The sequence below is a fragment of the Hakea prostrata genome, chromosome 9, assembly GCF_041222555.1.
Source record: "Hakea prostrata isolate BN-2017 chromosome 9, UWA_Hpros_2, whole genome shotgun sequence".
NCBI classification, from domain to species: domain Eukaryota; kingdom Viridiplantae; phylum Streptophyta; class Magnoliopsida; order Proteales; family Proteaceae; genus Hakea; species Hakea prostrata.
In genome coordinates, this window is record NC_142608.1 from 54,517,090 (window position 1) to 54,536,605 (window position 19,516).

The 19,516-nt window shown below is 36.8% G+C and overlaps 1 protein-coding gene across 1 annotated transcript; it reads right to left on the bottom strand.

Moving 5' to 3' along the window:
* Window positions 1-2,521: 2,521 nt before the first annotated feature.
* LOC149005591 (pectinesterase inhibitor 10-like) lies at window positions 2,522-3,124 on the bottom strand. The gene has a single exon (XM_089135947.1). It carries the CDS (start codon window positions 3,122-3,124, stop codon window positions 2,522-2,524), a length of 603 nt encoding a protein of 200 aa, XP_088992073.1.
* Between the last annotated feature and the right edge of the window lie 16,392 nt (window positions 3,125-19,516).

Consider the following 19,516-nt stretch of genomic DNA (forward strand, 5'->3'; position numbering starts at 1 on the left):
ATTTACCTTCTGAGTACTATTTATGTTATCTTTTGATTTAAAACATGCTTGTGGTTACCCTGTTTTGATTCTTCATGTTGCAACAAAGGTTTGGATGTCATTCAATTTTGCTGTTGGTTTCTTGAAATATTTTAGGGTTTGTGTCTATCAACAAGTTTCATCCATTGACCATTTTGGTTTCGATTAAGATGTTTGTTATGGTTTGTCTTTTTATTTATTTTTGCTTTGACTTGAGTTTTGGTTTCTTCTTCATAGTTACTAACAAAATCCTGTAAGTTTTCAAGTTTTTGTTTCTTGTTGGTTATTGAGGCCAACTCATCCAACCATTGTATTGCCTCAAGTTTGTTGGCTCTGAGTCTTCTATGACTGTGCCATACTCTATTCCAATTTCGAGCTTGATTTGAATTATAAATTGGTTTGTGTTTTGTTTCTTCTTTTTCTGGTTCAACATGTGACCTGCGGTTTTGCTTGTTGGAGTCTTTTTCCCACCAATTAGATCAATGACTTTCTACACAAACCGCTGGTTGACTCTATTGTCTTATTTGGGGTCAATTTAAAGACAATTTATTGAAGAGTAGTGAAACAGAGCCATTTACAAGGGAGGGAGATGTGATCGACTCCCATGCCAGGAGGACCTGTGAAGTGTACGGCTGCTCGGCTGATTTCACATTAGGGCTTTGCCAAGCATGTGATTTGGAAGCCATGTGTACCAGTGTCCCTGTCAGTAAAGCTTTGTTTACCCCTGAAAAATTGTTGGAGTTGTATGGTTTAATGTGTCCTTTGTATTCCATCAATTACTTCATTTGTATTTTGAAATTTCAATGAATGGACAACTGAAGCCTATCAATGCAGTGTTTTCCTCTTGAAGAATCAGGAAACGGGATCACACCCTAACCATTGAAGGAGTTTGGTTGCCCTTGAAGTGGACAATTGCTTGAGTTTCTCTTTGTTGGAACTCATGAAATTTATAGATCTAAATCATATAAAAATACCAATTCATCACCTGAAGATAAAAAGTTGTCCATAAGGGGGATTGTTTATATTCTCCAGATGCTTTTATTCATTCCTTGGATCAATCATCTATTTTTGAACTTTGAATGTATTATAATTCATTAAAATTGTGTATAAAAGAAGGTCCCATTCAATCTGTAGTTTTATTGGACTGTTCTTCGCTGTCTAGTTCTGATTCTGAAAGTTGGTCTCTACTCATGATTAGATTCTTTCCACTGTTTAGTTCTGCAAGTAGTCTGTTTGTGATGGAGACAGTTAAAACTAACAGGATGAAGAAGGTATGGATGTTGTTGTGCCCAAGCAGATAGAACAAGTTTATCATGCATTAGCAGTAGCATTTGGAGTTCGAAATGCATCTAACACAGGTGGTAGGACAATCTTCCTAGACATAACCAGTGGCCTTCAGAGGGAGCTTGACAATGGACTACTACATCGTCGATGATGTTTTTACATGACCGCGATGCTTGGGCATTGCTGAAACTTAGAAGCAAAATGGTTGGCGATTGGATTGTTCCAATTCAAGCCCTAGAAATCAAAGAAATGCAAACACATTGGCGATCTTCAACAAGCCTAAAAGGCAAATGGGGCTACAAGAACCAATTTTCTTGAGGAGATTCTCAAGGATTTCCTATCTTCACATCCTGATATTGCCTTCTCCATGTCCTTCAAAAATGTTGTGGTTCTAGCTTACATTCGTCTGACCGAATCTACTCGCTCGTTAACCAAAGGTGTTAATTCATTTTGTTTGATTTCTTTCTTCGTGTTTATATATGAAAACGAAAGCTCATTAAATCAAAGTTGCAAGTTGTTTTGTGGATATGATGAAGTATATTGTTGTTACTTGGGAGCTTGTACAACCTTTGTAGTCTCGTCACGCAATATGGATTGTGTAAGAATGACAATGACATCATACGCAAGGTTTAAAGTATTCCACGATACCATACGATACTAGCTGATACGTCTTTATATTTAACCCAACCGATACGATACATCTCAATACACTTTTCCATTGAATTATACTAAAAAACATCAACCAGAGCGATATAATACTCAATACAGGACGATAAGTCTCTTAAAATCACTTAACCAAGACAAGGGACCTTGCCTTGCTGATCACATTGTCAACGAAATGGATGGAAGCCTTCGTTTTGTTGTCCTTGATCGCAAGGAAGGCTACTAATGACAAAATGAGTACTATAAAAAGTACATCAATAAGAAGGGTAAAATTGGTATTTTGAATATCTATATACCATTGATATCATAATTTAACCCCAATCCTAAGCATTAGGGGCCATTTGTAATCAATTCTTTTTTTTGGGAATAGTAAATGTATTGATTGGGAATACAAGGGGTCTAAGTGTAATTTGCTCTCCCATTAAACATTTACACTTCTATAGTTCCAATACCCTAAGGAATCAACCTTACTTGGTACATATAAATATACGGGAAAACATCCCCTGCTGTGCACAGCGCACTTTTGTACCAAATAGAAGGCTAAGATTTAAAGCATTTAGAAGATTATGTTTGGGCCAACACGTTGAGATTCGGCCTCTTGAGCGTATTGATTGATGATGGCTGTTGCAATGCTCACAAACTTCTTGGTAGTCTCAACACCATCAAGCAACTTGGACTTCACAGATGCCAAACTCTTTGCACAAGTCTCCTGGTTTGCAAGTGCATCAGTCAACCATGTCTGCACTTCTCTCAATTGGGTCACCATGGATGTTGTGGACTTGACATTGAGACGGTTCAATTCATTCAGTGATCGGGTCATATGTTCAATGGCAACTTTGAAGTTGTCAATGCAGACCTGGTCAGCACTTTGAGGATTGGGTTTGCCATTGATTCCTTTGGCAACAAAAGAATGGCTAATTTTCTCAGTCATAATAGAGCACTCTTCGACGGCAACTCGAGCAAGCTTGTACATCTCTCCTGCAATCTCATTAGCCTTGGGATTGATGGTAGAGTAGCATATGTCAGGGTACAACGTTGCGTTGCATTTGGTAGTGATGAAATTCGTCATTTGCACTGCGGTCATGCCGACACCGGCGGCCGATATTGCTGGGAGAACGAAGAGGAGGAGTAGGATGTTGGAGATTGTCATTGTTGCCATCTTATGTGAATTTTTGTGAATTCCTCTGAATCTGAAGATGGCCAATAATGGTTTGGACATAGGAGAGGGGATTTATAGAAGATTGATCTATTGGTTTTCCTTTCAGGTAGAAGAGTAACTCTTACCATATCCATAAAAATGGTTTTGCTATGTAAAATTAGGGGGAGAGTGGTTATTTCTGTTGGTCTATTCTTGTGAATGGTTTTGATGTGAAACCTTAACAATTTCTTTCCATGGATGAGGAAGTGAGTAAGTTATATATGGAGAAAACTCAACAGAATTCTTTTTGGGTCTTGGATAAAATGTAGGGATTGACTTGTGGAGCAATTATAATGAATAGTCTATTTTTGGGAAGTACGTACAGATAAAGTTGGATAGGATCATGGCCTCATGGGTTGGGGTAAGAATTTGATTTTATGCAAGGATTGGCATAAAAAACAACTTAGCATTTTGGTTATTATTATTATTTTTTTGCCAAAACATTTTGCTTCCATGATCTTTAATGTTGTTTTTATGATACAAAATATGCACCAAAGTTGTATCCCTTTGTTACATTTATAAATTTTGTTGCTCGTTAGGTTGAAACATTCATGGTTTTAGGGCTTCAACAATATCGATACTGGGTGGACATTATATCAGTTTCATGGTACAAGAAAGGTATAACGAAGTACAAAAGTCATTTTTTTTTTCTTTCTTTTAGAATCTGAGGCCCATTCAGACTAGCATACGTGCACCTCAACTATATCTTTAGGAATTTTTATAATTAATACAAACAGTCGTCCTTGGTCCTTTGTCCGAAAAGGATTAGAACTCTAACCTCTTATGTAAAAGCATCGGTTTTTTACCAACAGAGCAATCCTTCGAGGTTATTTCTTAAAGAATATTAATGACAAATATATTAGATACCTTTGATACACATTAAAACTAGATTGGTTTCTATGTCAAGAATATCTGTTCGATATCATGCACTAAGACCATAAAATGGAACTACCTTTCTAGGTATGCTTCTATTTACATTGAAAAGTAGTAAGGAGCATTCTAATTCACGTTTCATTTTTGAAATCAAAGAAAGAAACATAGTATATGCTTGTTTACGTGCATGTCACTTGCAATGGTAATCCCTATAAGACATGGCAAGGTGTGGCCTGTGGGCATACAGGGCTAGGCATAATTTGTTTTACCTTTTCAACCATCACTGTCGTAGAGATAAACTGAGTCACTACCAAAAAAAAAAATAAAAAATGAGGTACTTCTAGTGATCATTTTCCCTGCCACTAAAAGTGCCAAAAACTGTCACGATTTAATTGTTAAACCCGCCACAAAATTGCCACCAATTCTGCCGGAGTTATTAAATATCGGCCGTTTTTTATAGTGCGTGTGTAACTCACATTCAATGGCATTTTTTTGAAATTGCCGCTAATTGTCTTTATAAATAGTGACGAATGATGAAAACCGCCACTAATTAAGTACTATTTAGTGGCCATATGTCAAGAAGTCAAGAACCCCCACCAATTCTATGGTTTTTTTTTTTACCCCATATATTTGCTTTTATTGTATTTTGTTTATTTCTAGAATTGATGGATACAAAATAATCCAAGAAGGCTAATATATTCTAACAAAATTTAAGAAAAAAAAATACAATATATATATATATATATATATATATATATATATATATATATATATATATATATATATATATATATATATATATATATATATATATATATATATATATATATAAATGAAGTCAACCTATATTAAAAAAATAGAAATACAAAAGCTATAGAATTATGGTATTCTAGTTGATATTACATTGTTAATCTGAACACCATTAACAAACACATAGACACACAAGAAATCCATTGTAGTGTATCTATGAAGTCTTGAGAGTTCAACCTTTACATCAACTAAAGCCTAGGGAAGATGTACCCTTGATTTTGCAGCTTGGCCAACTTTGCTTTTGTAAACATCCAAGCATTCTCGCTCTAGTTGAAATAGCATTTTATCACGTTCAAAGAATGCAAAGCAATAGACTTTAACCAAATCGAAGGCAACGAGTAGGAACTAACACAACTTCAAAAATGCAAAAGAAAAATAATGGGAACTCAAGATGCAAAAACCAAACTTCCTAATAAGAGCTGCGAACAAAAAGTAGTCACCAAGGATGGATTTCTTTTTGAGATCATGATATTGAATCCAGTTCCAAGCTTTGCAAAACAAAAAGACAACAAAGTCACCTACTTCAGCTTAAATTGGAAAATACATGAGATATGTAACCTCTATTCTTGCTTAGATAAAATACTTGAATAAAACTAATGCTAAGATGTTGGAATTTGAAAGCTTCAAGCATGAAGTGGTTGACATTCTACTTCTTTTTTTTCTTCTTTGCCCTTCCTCTTCAACCCAGGCATATGTGCTTTATCTACCTTTCTCTACCAGGCAGGTGATGATCACATTGCTTATATTATGACATTCCACAGCACACTACAGGATTCAATCTTATGAAGATGTTCATGCAAGGTTTCTATTTGCCAAGACTGAAATATAACAGATCTAAGACAATGCATTGGTAACTTTGTATGATTATTTAGATCACTGCAGGCCCAGTCATGATAGAACTACCTGGAAGAATGTTCTTACAAGATATAAGAAGCTGAAGAATTTGGAGAAGCTTTCTAGCTTTGAAAATTTTTCATTTTAAGATAAAGCTGGATGGCTCATCGTATGGTGATCATGCAACATCCAAAAGCTTCAGAGCTTACTTTAACAAAGACACAACTCTTTAAGTCTTGATAAAATACCCGTGAAATGGTTTGTTCATCCATTTTCTTTTTAGTTTTTCATGTAGCCCAGTGTTTTCTAAAATTATGTAATGCTCTTCTCGTATCACTAACATTACTCTGTTATTCATCACAACAACGAAAAAGTGACATCCCCTTATAATATAAACAACATAATAAATTGTACTGGCACTTCAAAATAGAGGCTTTAAAGCACTGACACCCCACTTTATGTTTGAAAAGCACAGACAACTCAATTCATTAAATACATTAGTCCATTCTGTTAAGGCCTATTTGGTTACTTGAGTCTAAGGTTTTCATAAATCTAGAGATTTCAAATTTATAGTCATGGTTTATAAAATTAACTGTTTTGTTAGCCTAAATCTTTGAAATGAAATCCTTAGATTCATCATGAAAAAAACATCTATAGAGTTATGGTCCAAATATATCGCGTTTTTATAATAGGGGTGAAATCTCTGGATTTCATATCATACCCATAAATCTACAAATTTAGGGTTTTAGTATAAAAAAGATGAATCCCTTATTTCATGAATCCAGGGATTCACACAACCAAACGGGTATAAATCTCCTATTTGTGAATCCAAAGATTTAAAATCTTTAGATTCATGTAACCAAACAGACCCTTAATTCACTGTTTTTTTTTTTTTTAATTTAAAAAATGCCCTTACCAAAATCTGAGGAGAAAAATAAAAATAAAAATAAAAAAAATCTAATAATAATGTCTTCATTAAATAACTTTCATAAGAAGAAGAATGTCTCTTCTTTCTTTCTTTCTTCTTCTTTTGTTTTTTTGGTAAATGAGAATAAGATTTTTTAGAATAGTATAATAGTATAATTATATTTGTGATAATATAATTAATTATTCTAACAAAATAGGACCTATGTTTTTTTCAAACAAAAAATGGATTGTCACTGCTTTAAAACCTCTATTTTGGGGGTGCCAGTGCAATTTGCTTTGAATTCTATTATCAAGTTAATCTATTAAAGACAATGAAAAATGTCAACTTTAGCATTGTTGTCACTTATGTTAGTTTGCGAGTTTCTTATGGCTTCTAACATTCAACTATATAGTATATATATTCTAGCATTTTTTTTCTTCTTCTTCTTTCCTTTGTTCCTAGTTTCTAGTTTCCTTGAAACCAAGACAGCATATGACACACAAAATTGCTTCAGTCATGACGATCAAGCGAGATTTTGGTCCGTCAGATCCGAAATCTTGGTCAGAAATATTGACCGTTGAATTTTCATGGTTGATATCAAAATCTCGGATGGACCAAATTTTTTAGCTTGACCGTCCTGTGCAGGACTGAAGCAAAATCCCATGCACAGCCCTTTCTTTTCCATTTAGGAGATAAATTAGAAAGACTAGTCCATAAAGGGAATGTCTAGTTATGGAACTGTCAGGATCAACGAAAGATGCATAATGATATCACTTGAAAATGTGTAGATTTATTTATTATTTATATAAATGCTATTTACCCTGAGTTCTGAGAGTAGCAACATGCCATTGATTACAGTTGGTGAACCATCTGCAAATATAATGAAAAGAAAGACTATGGTGGACTGAAAGCTTTGTTCACATTCATCATTGCACACAAATCTAACTCCTTTTCTTGTAAGTCGAGTTAAGGGTGTAACAATATTTGAGAACCCCTCAATAAATCTTCTATAATATCCAACCACCCCTAAGAAACTTCGTATTTCATTTATAGTTGTAGCCTAGACCAATCCATCGTAGCTTGTACTTTACTTGGATCCACTTATATTCCCTTTGCAGATATTACATGTCCTAGGAAGACAACTCTATCCAACCAAAATTCACACTTCTTACATTTTGCATAAAACTTCTCTTGCCTCAATGTCTGTAGCACTTCCCTTAGATGTTTTTTCATATTCTTCCCAACTCTTAGATTTGACCAAGATATTACCAATAAAAACAATCATATATTGATCCAAAACATCATGGAATACTTTGTTCATCAAATCCATAAAAACTATAGGGGCGTTTGTCAGTCCAAAAAGCATCAAAAGAAATTTATAATGCCCATACGTAGTCCTGAATGTAGTCTTAGGCATATACTCCTCCTTCACTCTCAACTAATGATACCTGACCTCAAGTCAAACTTTGAAAATACTTTTGCTCCTTGTAGTTGATCAAACAAATCATCAATTTTGGGCAATGAATATTTATTCTTTATGGTGACTTTGTTCAATTCTCAATAATCAATACACAACCTCATTGTCCCAACTTTCTTTTTAACAAAAAGAACTGGAGCTCCCTACGGTGATAGGGAGCTTTTCAAATTGGAGTTGTACCAGGTATCAAATCAATAGCAAACTCCACCTCTCTCTCTCTCTCTGGGGTAGCCCAAGTAAATCTTCAGGAAAAACATCAATGAAATCCTTGACCACCGGCACTTCATTTACCTTTAATTCCTTGGATCTAGTATCAAGCACAATTGCTAAATAACATTGGCACCCTTGCCTCAATAATTTTTGGACTTGCATTACCAAAATAAATTTGGATGGGGGAGACCTGATTTGTATCCTTGAGAATTGAATATGTGGTTCTTCCAATGGTCTTAACACCCCCATCTTCTCAAACCACAAGAGACTAGCTTGATTAGAAGCTAACCAATCCATTCCTAAGATTATATCACAACTCTGAGGTTAAGGAGCATTACTGAAAGTTCTGTAAGTGGGTTTGATGCAAACTCAGTTCAGACATTACTAGGTGATCCCACCAGTAACCCTTATCGCTAGCACTGCATCTTCGTTCATTCTCGTCGACAGCGAGAGTGATGAAGCACTCACAGGGATTAATATGGAAGCCCATGTACGATGCCACGAATGGTGCATGGGTCTAGTCCATCTTCACTCTTACTCCCTGTGTTGCCCATATAGAATATTGTTATTTACTAGCATTAGGGTTTTGGGAGACATGGAATTCCGTAGAGGTAGAGATTTGGGACATGCACAACTGCATAGAAATTGATCATGTGGAAACTCGTACCCTCTTCTCTCTTCTGTTGATGTTAATTGTGATGGTCCACAAAAAAGGCATCATGATAATAAAAACAAGGGCTGATGCATGCGACATGCTCAAAGCACGTATCCAGTGCACAATTTGGTTGTGGTCTCTCTTCTTTCAGGTGCAATCGACCTCTCTATTTGTCTTTGGTTGATTTTAGATTAAATTATTATTATTATTATTATTAATTCTTTTTATGAAATCTAGAATAGGCTTTCCTCTTAAGTGGCTGAATTTGTTAGTTTACATGCATGGCATATTAGATGGGTAACATTTTAGTGAAACTTCAATTTGAACACTAAAGCCATGAAAGATAAGAGGCACGATTATCAATTGTTAGTTCAATTCATTGAAGTTAAAATTAGGAAATAAGCCAACGCAGAGCTGTTCTAGTGGGCAGAGCTGTTCTAGTGGTGAAACCAACACCTCTTAGTAAAGAAGTCGTGGGTTCAACTCTTGCTAAGACATATTGTAAAGGAGAGATCAACCGTACAGTTGTCCTCTAGCTGATCACGATTATCTCAATTATCCTATAAATACATGTAATGTGTTATTCATTTAATATTTTGAAAAACATCATTTCATCATGGTATCATTTCTTGGGTTCGGTTCAACCCTCTCGATCCAACCACGTTTCACGATTGTCTCAAGATCCAGGTCGTTTCCAGAGTCTTTTTGACTCTTTGTTTTTCACATTCACAGTTTTATAGTCTTCTTGACTTTGTCGTGTTCTCTTCTTGAAACAACCAAAAAGCCAAAGCTCCAGATCTTGATCGAATCTGTTCTGCTTCATTACTATGCTGTTTTTTGCGCAGAAAATGGCTCAAGAAGACACTGCTGTTCAAACTTCTGAAGATCTGTATACCTTTGGGCGAATTTATTGTTGTTTCTTGAAGATTTAGTACTTTCGTTTCATAGATCTGAACTGATTCATGGCGACAATTGGATCTTTGTTTCCGCTTGTTACTCTGAATTTTCATCCAACTTTTCCTCTCAAATTGAATGCTGGAAATTACATTTTATGGTGTGCTCAATTTGTTCCTCTCTTAAAAGGTCACAATCTTTTTGGCTTTGTCGATGGATCTATCTGTAGTCCTGTTACTGCACCTTCACCTGAATCTGAGAGCTCTGTTGCTGCATCTGCTGATTCAATTTCTCCATTAACTGTCGATCTATGGACTCGTCAGGATCAACTCATCTTGAGTTGGATTATTTCATCTTTGAGAGAAACGTCTCTTCCACATGTTGTTTCTGCTCAAACCTCTCAGAGGGCTTGGGAGACCTTGGCTGAAGTCTATGCTCCGGCTACTAGATCCAGAGTTCTTGATCTTAAAGATCTATTGCTCCGAATAGAGCAAGATAGTTCTTCTATTGTTGATTATTTGTTAGAAATTCGCTCCATTGCTGATGCACTTGCAGTGATCAACAGTATGGTTCCTGATGAAGATCTTGTGTTAGCCACTTTGAGAGGTTTAGGAGCAGAATATAATGACTTCTCCACTTCTGTTCGTTTGCGTTCTGATTCGTTGAATTTTAGCAGTTTGTCCGGCCTTTTGATTACACAAGAATCTCATCTTCGAGCATTAGCATCACTGTTTGCATCTTTGGTGATCACTGCTAATGTTGCTGCTTCAACTAATTCTTCTGCTAGTTCTCAAACAACAAATCGTGGAAGTTTCTCTGGTAGTGGTGGTGGTAATCGAAGATTTTATGGAAATAGGCGCTTCTCTGGAAATCGCAGAGGTCATCCTCTTTCTGATCGCACAAATTACTTTGATAATCGTCGATTTCAAGGTTCAGGTGGCTCTGATCGTCGATTTCAAGGTTCTCAGAACTCAATTCCTAGCTATCACCACTCTGTAAGTTCTTCACGTGGTGTTTCTATGTGTCAATTATGCAATCAAGAAGGGCATCTTTGTGCTAGTTGTCCTCAACGATTCAATCATGCATATGTGGGTATGAATTTCTGTTCTACTGCCATTCTTGGATCCTCTGTCAAATCTTCTTTATGGATTCTTGACTCCGGTTCTAACACTCATTTAACTACATATTTGAGTAATCTTGCTATATGTGAACCATTCACTGGCTATGAGCACATTGTTGTAGGTAATGGACAGGGTGTTCCTATTTCTTATTCTGGTTCTGCAATGATCCAATTTGTTGGTTCTACCTCTGTGTTTCATTTACCTCGTATCCTATATGCTTCTAGATTACGTTTCAATCTATTATCTGTTTCTCAATTTTCTTCAGATAATAATGTTTACTTTGTTTTTAATGGAAATTCATGTTTCATTAAGGATGTGCAGACTCACAAGGTGGTTCATCAAGGGCAGGGTAGTCATGGTCTCTATACTCTGCACTTACAACTCACCAATTCAGTTACTGCTGTTGCTGTTCTTCCACTTTCGCATTGGCACATCCGTTTAGGACATCCTGCTGCTACAAGGACTACGCAGGCTTTACATCTTGTTGATACTCCTTTTTCTGGTTCTTTTTTTCGGTTCTTTTTCTTCATGTGATGCATGTTATACTGCTCACAGTCATCGTTTGCCATTTCTTGCATCTGTATCACATAGCCGATGTCCTTTAGATCTCATTTATAGTGATCTCTGGGGTCCTTCTCCTGTAGTTTCTTTTGATGGTTTTTCTTACTATGTGATCTTTGTTGATGACTTCACCAAGTATTGTTGGGTGTATCCTTTAAAACGTAAATCTGACTTGTTAGCTGTTTTCACTCGTTTCAAAAATCTTGTAGAGAATTATTTTCATAGTTCAATTGGTTCGTTTCAATCTGATGGAGGCAGTGAGTATAAGTTGTTGGCTCCATTTTTTGCTAATTCAGGCATTACTCATCGACACTCGTGTCCTTATACTCAGGCTCAGAATGGTGTGGCTGAGCGTAAACATCGCCACATCACTGAGTCTGGTTTGTCTCTTCTTTTTCATTCACATCTGCCACAAATATTCTGGACCAAAGCCTTTCAAACTGCTGTCTATTTGTTTAATCGTTTACCTTTGCGTTGTCTTAGTAATGTTTCGCCTCTTAAGGCCTTGTTTGACACCTCTCTAGATTTGCACTTTCTCAAAATTTTTGGGTGTTTGTGTTACCCATGGCTTCGTCCATACAATAAAAATAAATTGGAACCACTATCTAGAGCATGTATCTTTGTTGGTTATGTTACAGCTCACAAAGGATATGAGTGCTATGATCCATCAACTGGGAAGATCTTCATTTCACGGCATGTGGTGTTTGAAGAAGCTATCTTTCCTTATTGCAATTTTCAGCATCAAATTGGGAATTTTTCAAAGGATACTTGGCTCTCTGTTGGTATTTCCCTAACCCCAATAGTACCATCTCCACCCAACCCCAATACATGTATTCCCTCTGTTGTTATCCGTAGCCCATCATGTAATAATAATTCTCTTGTAATTTCTGAAGCTGTAACTCATAATAGTGGATATTCCCCCTCCCCTAATGGTTCATCTGGACCCTTGGCATGCTCCATGGATCCTGTAAGCCCATCCATGGCACTTCCACAAAGCCCAACTCCAGCAACTCATGGCCCACACCACACAAGTTCGACTATTGGACCATTATCTACTACGGGCCCACTTGAAATAGTGGATAATAATCTTGCCCCAGCCCACTCTATGCTCACATGCTCCAAAACCGGGTCTTTAAAATCCATCACTTGTTTGAATTTAGTTGCTACCTATGATGACTCCATGGTTCCTACTTGTTATACACAAGCGGTTCGCTCCCCTCATTGGTGGCAAGCTATGCAAGAAGAGTTTAATGCTCTCCTAGCCAATGGCACATGGACCTTGGTTCCTTCTACACCCACACAAAATATTATAGGATGCAAGTGGGTATTTCGTGTGAAGCGTTGTTCTGATGGTTCAATAGATCGCTATAAAGCATGTCTCGTTGCTAAGGGGTTTTATCAACAGTCTGGTATAGATTTTGGAGATACTTTTAGCCCCATGGTTAAGCATACCACCATCAGAGTTATTCTTTCAATGGTTGTTTCTCAGAATTGGCCCATTCGTCAATTGGATATTTCCAATGCATTTTTGCATGGTGACTTAGATGAGACCGTTTATATGGCTCAGCCCCCGGGTTATGTGAATCCCATGTATCCAGATCATGTATGTCATCTTTGCAAGTCTCTCTATGGTCTCAAGCAAGCCCCACGCGCTTGGTTTCAAAAATTGACTGCTTTTATCACCTCTCTTGGATTTGTGGGTTCACAAACGGATACCTCTTTGTTCATCTACAAAAAGGATCTCATCACTCTTTATATACTCATCTATGTAGATGATATACTTGTTACTGGCAACCAATTTGAGGCTATCTCTGATCTTCTTAAGGTTCTCTCCACTGCCTTTGCCCTTAAAGACTTAGGTGATTTACATTATTTTTTGGGTATCGAGGCTACTCGTACAGCTGATGGGCTACTACTTACTCAATGTAAGTATATTTTGGATCTTCTTGGCCATGTTAACATGCATGAGGCCAAGCCTATGCCTACTCCAATGGCCTCTGGGACTTCCCTTAGTATCACTTCTGGTGATCCTTTGCCTGATGGTACTTTGTATTTTCACATGGTTGGGGCTCTTCAATACTTAGCCAACACTCGGCCTGATATCAGTTTTGCTGTTAACAAAGTGGCCCAATTTATGGATTGTCCAACGGATATTCACTGGACTGCGGTTAAGCGTATTCTTCGCTATCTTTGTGGCACTGTTTCTCATGGCATATATTTCAATCGCCAGTCTACTATTTCCTTGACTGCCTTTTCTGATGCTGACTGGGCTGGGTGTCCAGATGATAGACGCTCGACTACTGGATATTGTGTCTATATGGGTTATCATTTCATCTCTTGGGGCTCACGCAAGCAACGAACTGTTTCTCGTTCTTCTACTGAGGCTGAGTATCGTGCTATTGCTGCTGCTTCAACAGAGCTTCTTTGGTTACGATCTCTATTAGGTGAGATTGGGGCATTTCTTCCCGCCGCTCCTGTGATTTGGTGTGATAATATTGGGGCCACGTATATGACAGCCAATCCAGTTTTTCATTCACGCACCAAACACATTGAGATTGATATCCATTTTGTTCGTGACTTGGTGGCCACTAAGCAGCTTATTGTTCGGTATATTTCCTCTTTGGATCAGATAGCAGATACTTTTACCAAGGGGTAACCTCATTCACGTTTTCTTCTACTCCGGGACAAGCTTACGGTTCAGGATCCGTTACGCTTGCGGGGGTGTGTAAAGGAGAGATCAACCGTACAGCTGTCCTCTAGCTGATCATTGTTATCTCAATTATCCTATAAATACATGTAATGTGTTATTCATTTAATATTTTGAAAAACATCATTTCATCACATATTAATATCCCCATCCCCAATATTAATAAAACAAAAAGAAGCGCCTTTATACCACCAAAAAAAAAAAAAACACCTTAATGCAAGGAAGAGAAAACAACATTTTGATGAAAGAATCTGAATTTGTTATTTGGAAGACTGGTGTGATCTTGATTTAGTCTTATGAATTTTGTGTCATTGATTCTTGGTCTTGCAAATAAAACGGACATGTCTCTCAGTTTTTGTCTTGTATCAATTTTAAATTTTGTGGATTCCGATAGAGTGAATGATATGGATAAAGAGTATACTAATTATAAAATCTACAAAAACCAACTTGAAGGATATGTAGTGAAATGTTTCAAAAATAAAGACTATAAAATAAGCTAGCTTTTTTTATGATTTAAAAAAGCACCTAAATTAAGGCATAAAAAATTTGATAAAATAAGTAAAGAACTTTGGGTGGTAATTCTGATATGTAAATACTTTAGATAAAGAACTCAACATGATGGATCTTGGTGTTGTAGACACCATTCTTAGCATGAAAGTAAGTTTTACTAGACAAGGAATTACACTTAGCCAATTTACTTATATTATAAAACTACTTTCTAGATGGGAATATAGTGGATGCAAATCGGTAGAGACACCATATGATTATACCAAAAAGCTTATATTCTGTGACGGTAAAGTTGTGAATCAATCAGATTATTCTAGACTGATTGGTAGTCTTTTATATACAATAAGTTGCACTAAGCTAGAGATAACCTATACAGTAAGCATGCAAAGTTGATTTACTAGTAATCCTAGTATAGAGCATTGGTCTGCGTTCACAATGCTAATAAGATACTTTAAGGGTACTTCAAACTATGCTCTTTTTTAAACCATACATCCTTCAATTTAGAGGAATAATTTTGATGCATCTTGTTGCTCAGAAATTAGAACAATAAATTTACTAGTGATTATTTTTACATTAGGTGAAGTGGCTGTTGAAAAGAAATCAAGATAGACTTGAATTACTTTGAGTTCTATCCTATATGAAAATAGAGTTATACTCTCTAACCTCATGAGGAGATAGGTAGAGAGTAGATAAAATATCTGATCCTAGAAATTCCTTTGTTTAACTTAAAGATAATTTCTTTAAATTTGTTTTGTGATAATCAAGCAATAAACAGTGATATCTAATACCTCACTCTTTAATAGTAAAATGAGACAAATTAGGCTAATGTAGGTTGTGCTGAATTATCTAACAGAACAAAAAGTGATCACTTTAGTTGATATGTGATCAAAATAGAATATGGCAAATACTCTTACAAAATGATTGAAATACAATCGAACATTCAAAACTGTGGGGGAGATGGGGTTAAAGCCTATATAGGTAGGTTTTAATCTAACTCTATGTTATTTTAAAAAGTTTGAATTTCATTTAGCCATATTTTGGATTCAAGACAATCTACATATCTTAGATAATTTGGTAGGATTGTGAAGTATAGAGGTGTGCTAAATCATTTCACATTGATGATATAACAACCTTTGTATGAAGCTTGATTACCTTATTATTCCAAATAAGGAATATGGAATTGTTCATATATTTCGGTGATGTTATTGTTGTCTTTATATCATTCCACATCTGATGATATAACTTTCATAGAAAGGTTTATCATTCTAAATTTGGTGATACAACCAATAACTATGTTGGACATGATAACTCTAACATTCCAAATAGAAACATGGAATGGTTCCTTGTAAAAGAAATCATTTAGATCTTGTTCTTGTATAGTGTTGTGGAGAACATATAGCCCGAGGGGCCCCCCGAGACGAATGTACACCCCCACTCGGGGCAGAGAAGTCATCTTAAGAGGATTTTGAGAATCCTCTTCTGGAGAAAACACATACCCCTCAGGACATGTGTCTTCTGCATGCTCGGGAGAAACGGTGCTCTCTCATAAGAGGCACAAAAAACCCCCTCGGGAGAAGGCTTATTGAACCCCTCGGGAGGAAGCATATTAACCCCTTCAAGGAACATGTTCGGAATAAGCTTAAGAATCTCACTTGGACTAAGTCCAAGAGTGATGTTGCAGATGGCCAAGTCAGAAGAGTTAGTTACAGATAACTACTCAATAAGGCCGTTCTGAGAATTGGGGAGATGAGTTAGCGGATAACGGCTCTATCTGGTCCGCCAAAGGAGCCGTAACTCCGAAGATATTCCACTCACTCTTCAACTGACGATCCGAAACTCAAGGAAGCGCCACCTCCAGGTAACTTCTATATAAACCCACATCCTACATGGAGAAAGGGACGAGATTTATCTGATCATTTATTCATTACGTTCTTGAGAACTCTCTCAAGAACTCTTATTGTTGCCTAGGCTAACTTGGGCGTTGGAGGCGGTTCTCTGGCCAAAACTTGGCCTGACTGTTCTTGTTTTCTTTGTGAGTGCAGGCATCTCAACTATCCCAACTTGGTTGGGGAGCTCTTAAGGTGGTCATCTCAGTATCCGGCCCTTGAAGAAGTTCTAGACGCAACATATAGAAACTTGATGAAAATGCAAATGATTTTTCAGTCATCATGTGGGTTATACTAAGTTTTTTTTATTGAACTAGATACTTTTGCAAATGATTGAATTCATATATTATGAAATTCATATGTTGGTAAATTTGCAATGGATGGTGAAAATTGAGGAGCAAATCCAATGCTAGGGTTTGGTGGAAAAATTTATTTGACAAGTAAAATTAATCAAGGCTGTCAGGAAGAATCTTAATGAGGATGATTTACTTATGAGTAAATCGTTCAAAGATGCAAAGAACAGTTGTATTGTTCTTTGTGAGAATAAGTAATTCATTTCCAAGAAGAACTTCTACTTAGATTGGGTTTAGATTTGTTCTAAAACTCATGTTTTGATTCAAAGTGTTCATTTGTATTTGATTGGATATTGTTCTCTTTTGGAAAGTCATAAATGATTCTATATTAAGTTTGAACATTATATTTCTGAGACTAATGCTGGAGCCATATGTAGAACATAAGAGGAGATTGTTGAGGTATCTGAGTCATACTCAAATCAGATACGATTGAGGTATTCGAGTTATACCCAATGTATTTTCTAATATATGCCATTGGATTAGTTACGATCCAATGGTGTAATGGGCTTTTTGGAAGAGTCCAACTAACCATAGTGTAATATCCAGCCCTATTCTAACCTTGACCCTGACACGGATCCACTGTTGTATTCAGGTCCGAGGACCCGAAGCGATGGAAGAAGAGATTTATGGACCATTCTAATTGATGATCATGATTCGGAGACCCAGCCCATGGACATTGACAATGATACCCCTTGCTTAAATGCATTGTCAGTGTTTAAGGAAAGTCTGCGCATCGGAGAAGATTAATATGGTTGATGTACCAAATGACCTCCTGTGCACAATCCGAAGGTATTCCCCGAAACTAGACTTCTTGATTGAATTGTGGAAGAAAACCTCACTCAATTTGACCTTGTATAGCCTTTCAAATCCCTACTTGAAGTTGCTGTTCTAAACCTGAGTTTTCTGCTGAAAATATTTTGGTCGATCATTTTGGTCGATACCATCGACCAAGGACCATCAACCAAAATATCCCAGTCTGCCAAGTTAATGATTCCATGGAATATTCCTTTTCTATTTAATATGACCTCGAGCCTTGAGCCTTTTGCAATCATTTTTCTCACCTGGGAACGTGGGGAGAGCTTCCCAAAGCAGCTCCTTGGTTAGTGTGAAGGGTATCTCATCAAAGACACTTAGTTTATCATTGATTATTGTCTTCATCTTCCACACTAAGGTATGACTCCTCCTTCCACTCTCTACCCTACCCTTTTCTACTCTTTTCTATTGTCATCTTGCTGATGGGACATTTGGAATGGTGCTGCAACCTTGCAACCACCACTCCAGGTGCCTACTTGTGCTCAATCCATGATTCCCTTAGCCATTCATTGATGCTAATGCTTATATCTCATGCCTAGCATATGTATTCCATGATTTACCTATTAACATCATACCATTTGATATCAAACAGAGCTATAGAGTGTATTATGTTCATGTTTAACATTGCCATATGATTCCAATCGAATTTCTATTAGTTCCTCTACCTATTGCATGCTATTCCTCATCAATGCAATCAATTCCAACTCATGCCATGATGTTTATCACTTGAACTTGATAGCTCAAATTTATCACTTGAACTTGATAGCTCAAATTGGGGCTTTTTAATTAGACCATTGGATTGGGTTAATTCCTTGATTTATAGTGTCCTACTACTATTGTTAAGTATGCCTCCAAGTTTCAGATTGATCCGAACACCGGAAGACTCATTTCGGACCAAAATCCCCAAAATCCACTATTCTGCCCCGAGGACAATTTTGGTCGATACTTTTGGTCGATACCATCGACCAAGACCATCGACCAAAGTTGTTGCTTGACAACAACCTTGGTCGTTTGACCCAAATGACATCCGATCTTCCCGACTTCTTTTCTAACTTATTATTGATGTTTGTTTAGGGCCTTAACAATTCTATTGGACTATTCTTGGTATTCTCAATTCATCATCAACTCATCCAAGGTAAGGATGGTTATATCCATAAACATATAAGTCATTAAACATTGAACTGTGCTTTATTTAAAGAATGAAATCCCTAAATTCCTTTCAATCATTATGAGACTGTTACATATGTGTTAGAACAGTAGCATTTAAATCTTTATACTTTTGTTGTGTTACTTTATCATTTTGACTTGCTTATGATTATAATTTCAATATCATGATTTGATTACTATTGTGAATATGCATTTGATGCATGAGAAATGATGAGATTTGATGTGTGATTGCTTACGTATGACTTGGGATTGGGGGGTGTCCTACTGACACTTCTGTCCTTGGGCATTGGAGGGAATAGTATGGGATGTTCTCCGATGGTGCCTATCGACACTCTCCCGAGTTATTGGATGACATACATAGGATTGTCTAGTTGTGTGGCTAGGTTCATCCTTGTCGTGTGAGACCCGAATCGGAAGGGCATTGAGACCGAACAACCCGTGGTAGTGTATGGTTGGATGGGCGCTCTAGGTCGGTAACCAATCCGGTAGGGGACATAAACCATGCTACGGATACCTGAAAGGGGCCATTTATTGGTAGAGTTGCATATGGATAGACTTGGGATCACGGGCGCTCAAGA

Excerpts from the sequence above, each read along its gene's own strand:
- LOC149005591 (XM_089135947.1), bottom strand. The coding sequence starts at position 3,124 with ATGGCAACAATGACAATCTCCAACATCCTACTCCTCCTCTTCGTTCTC.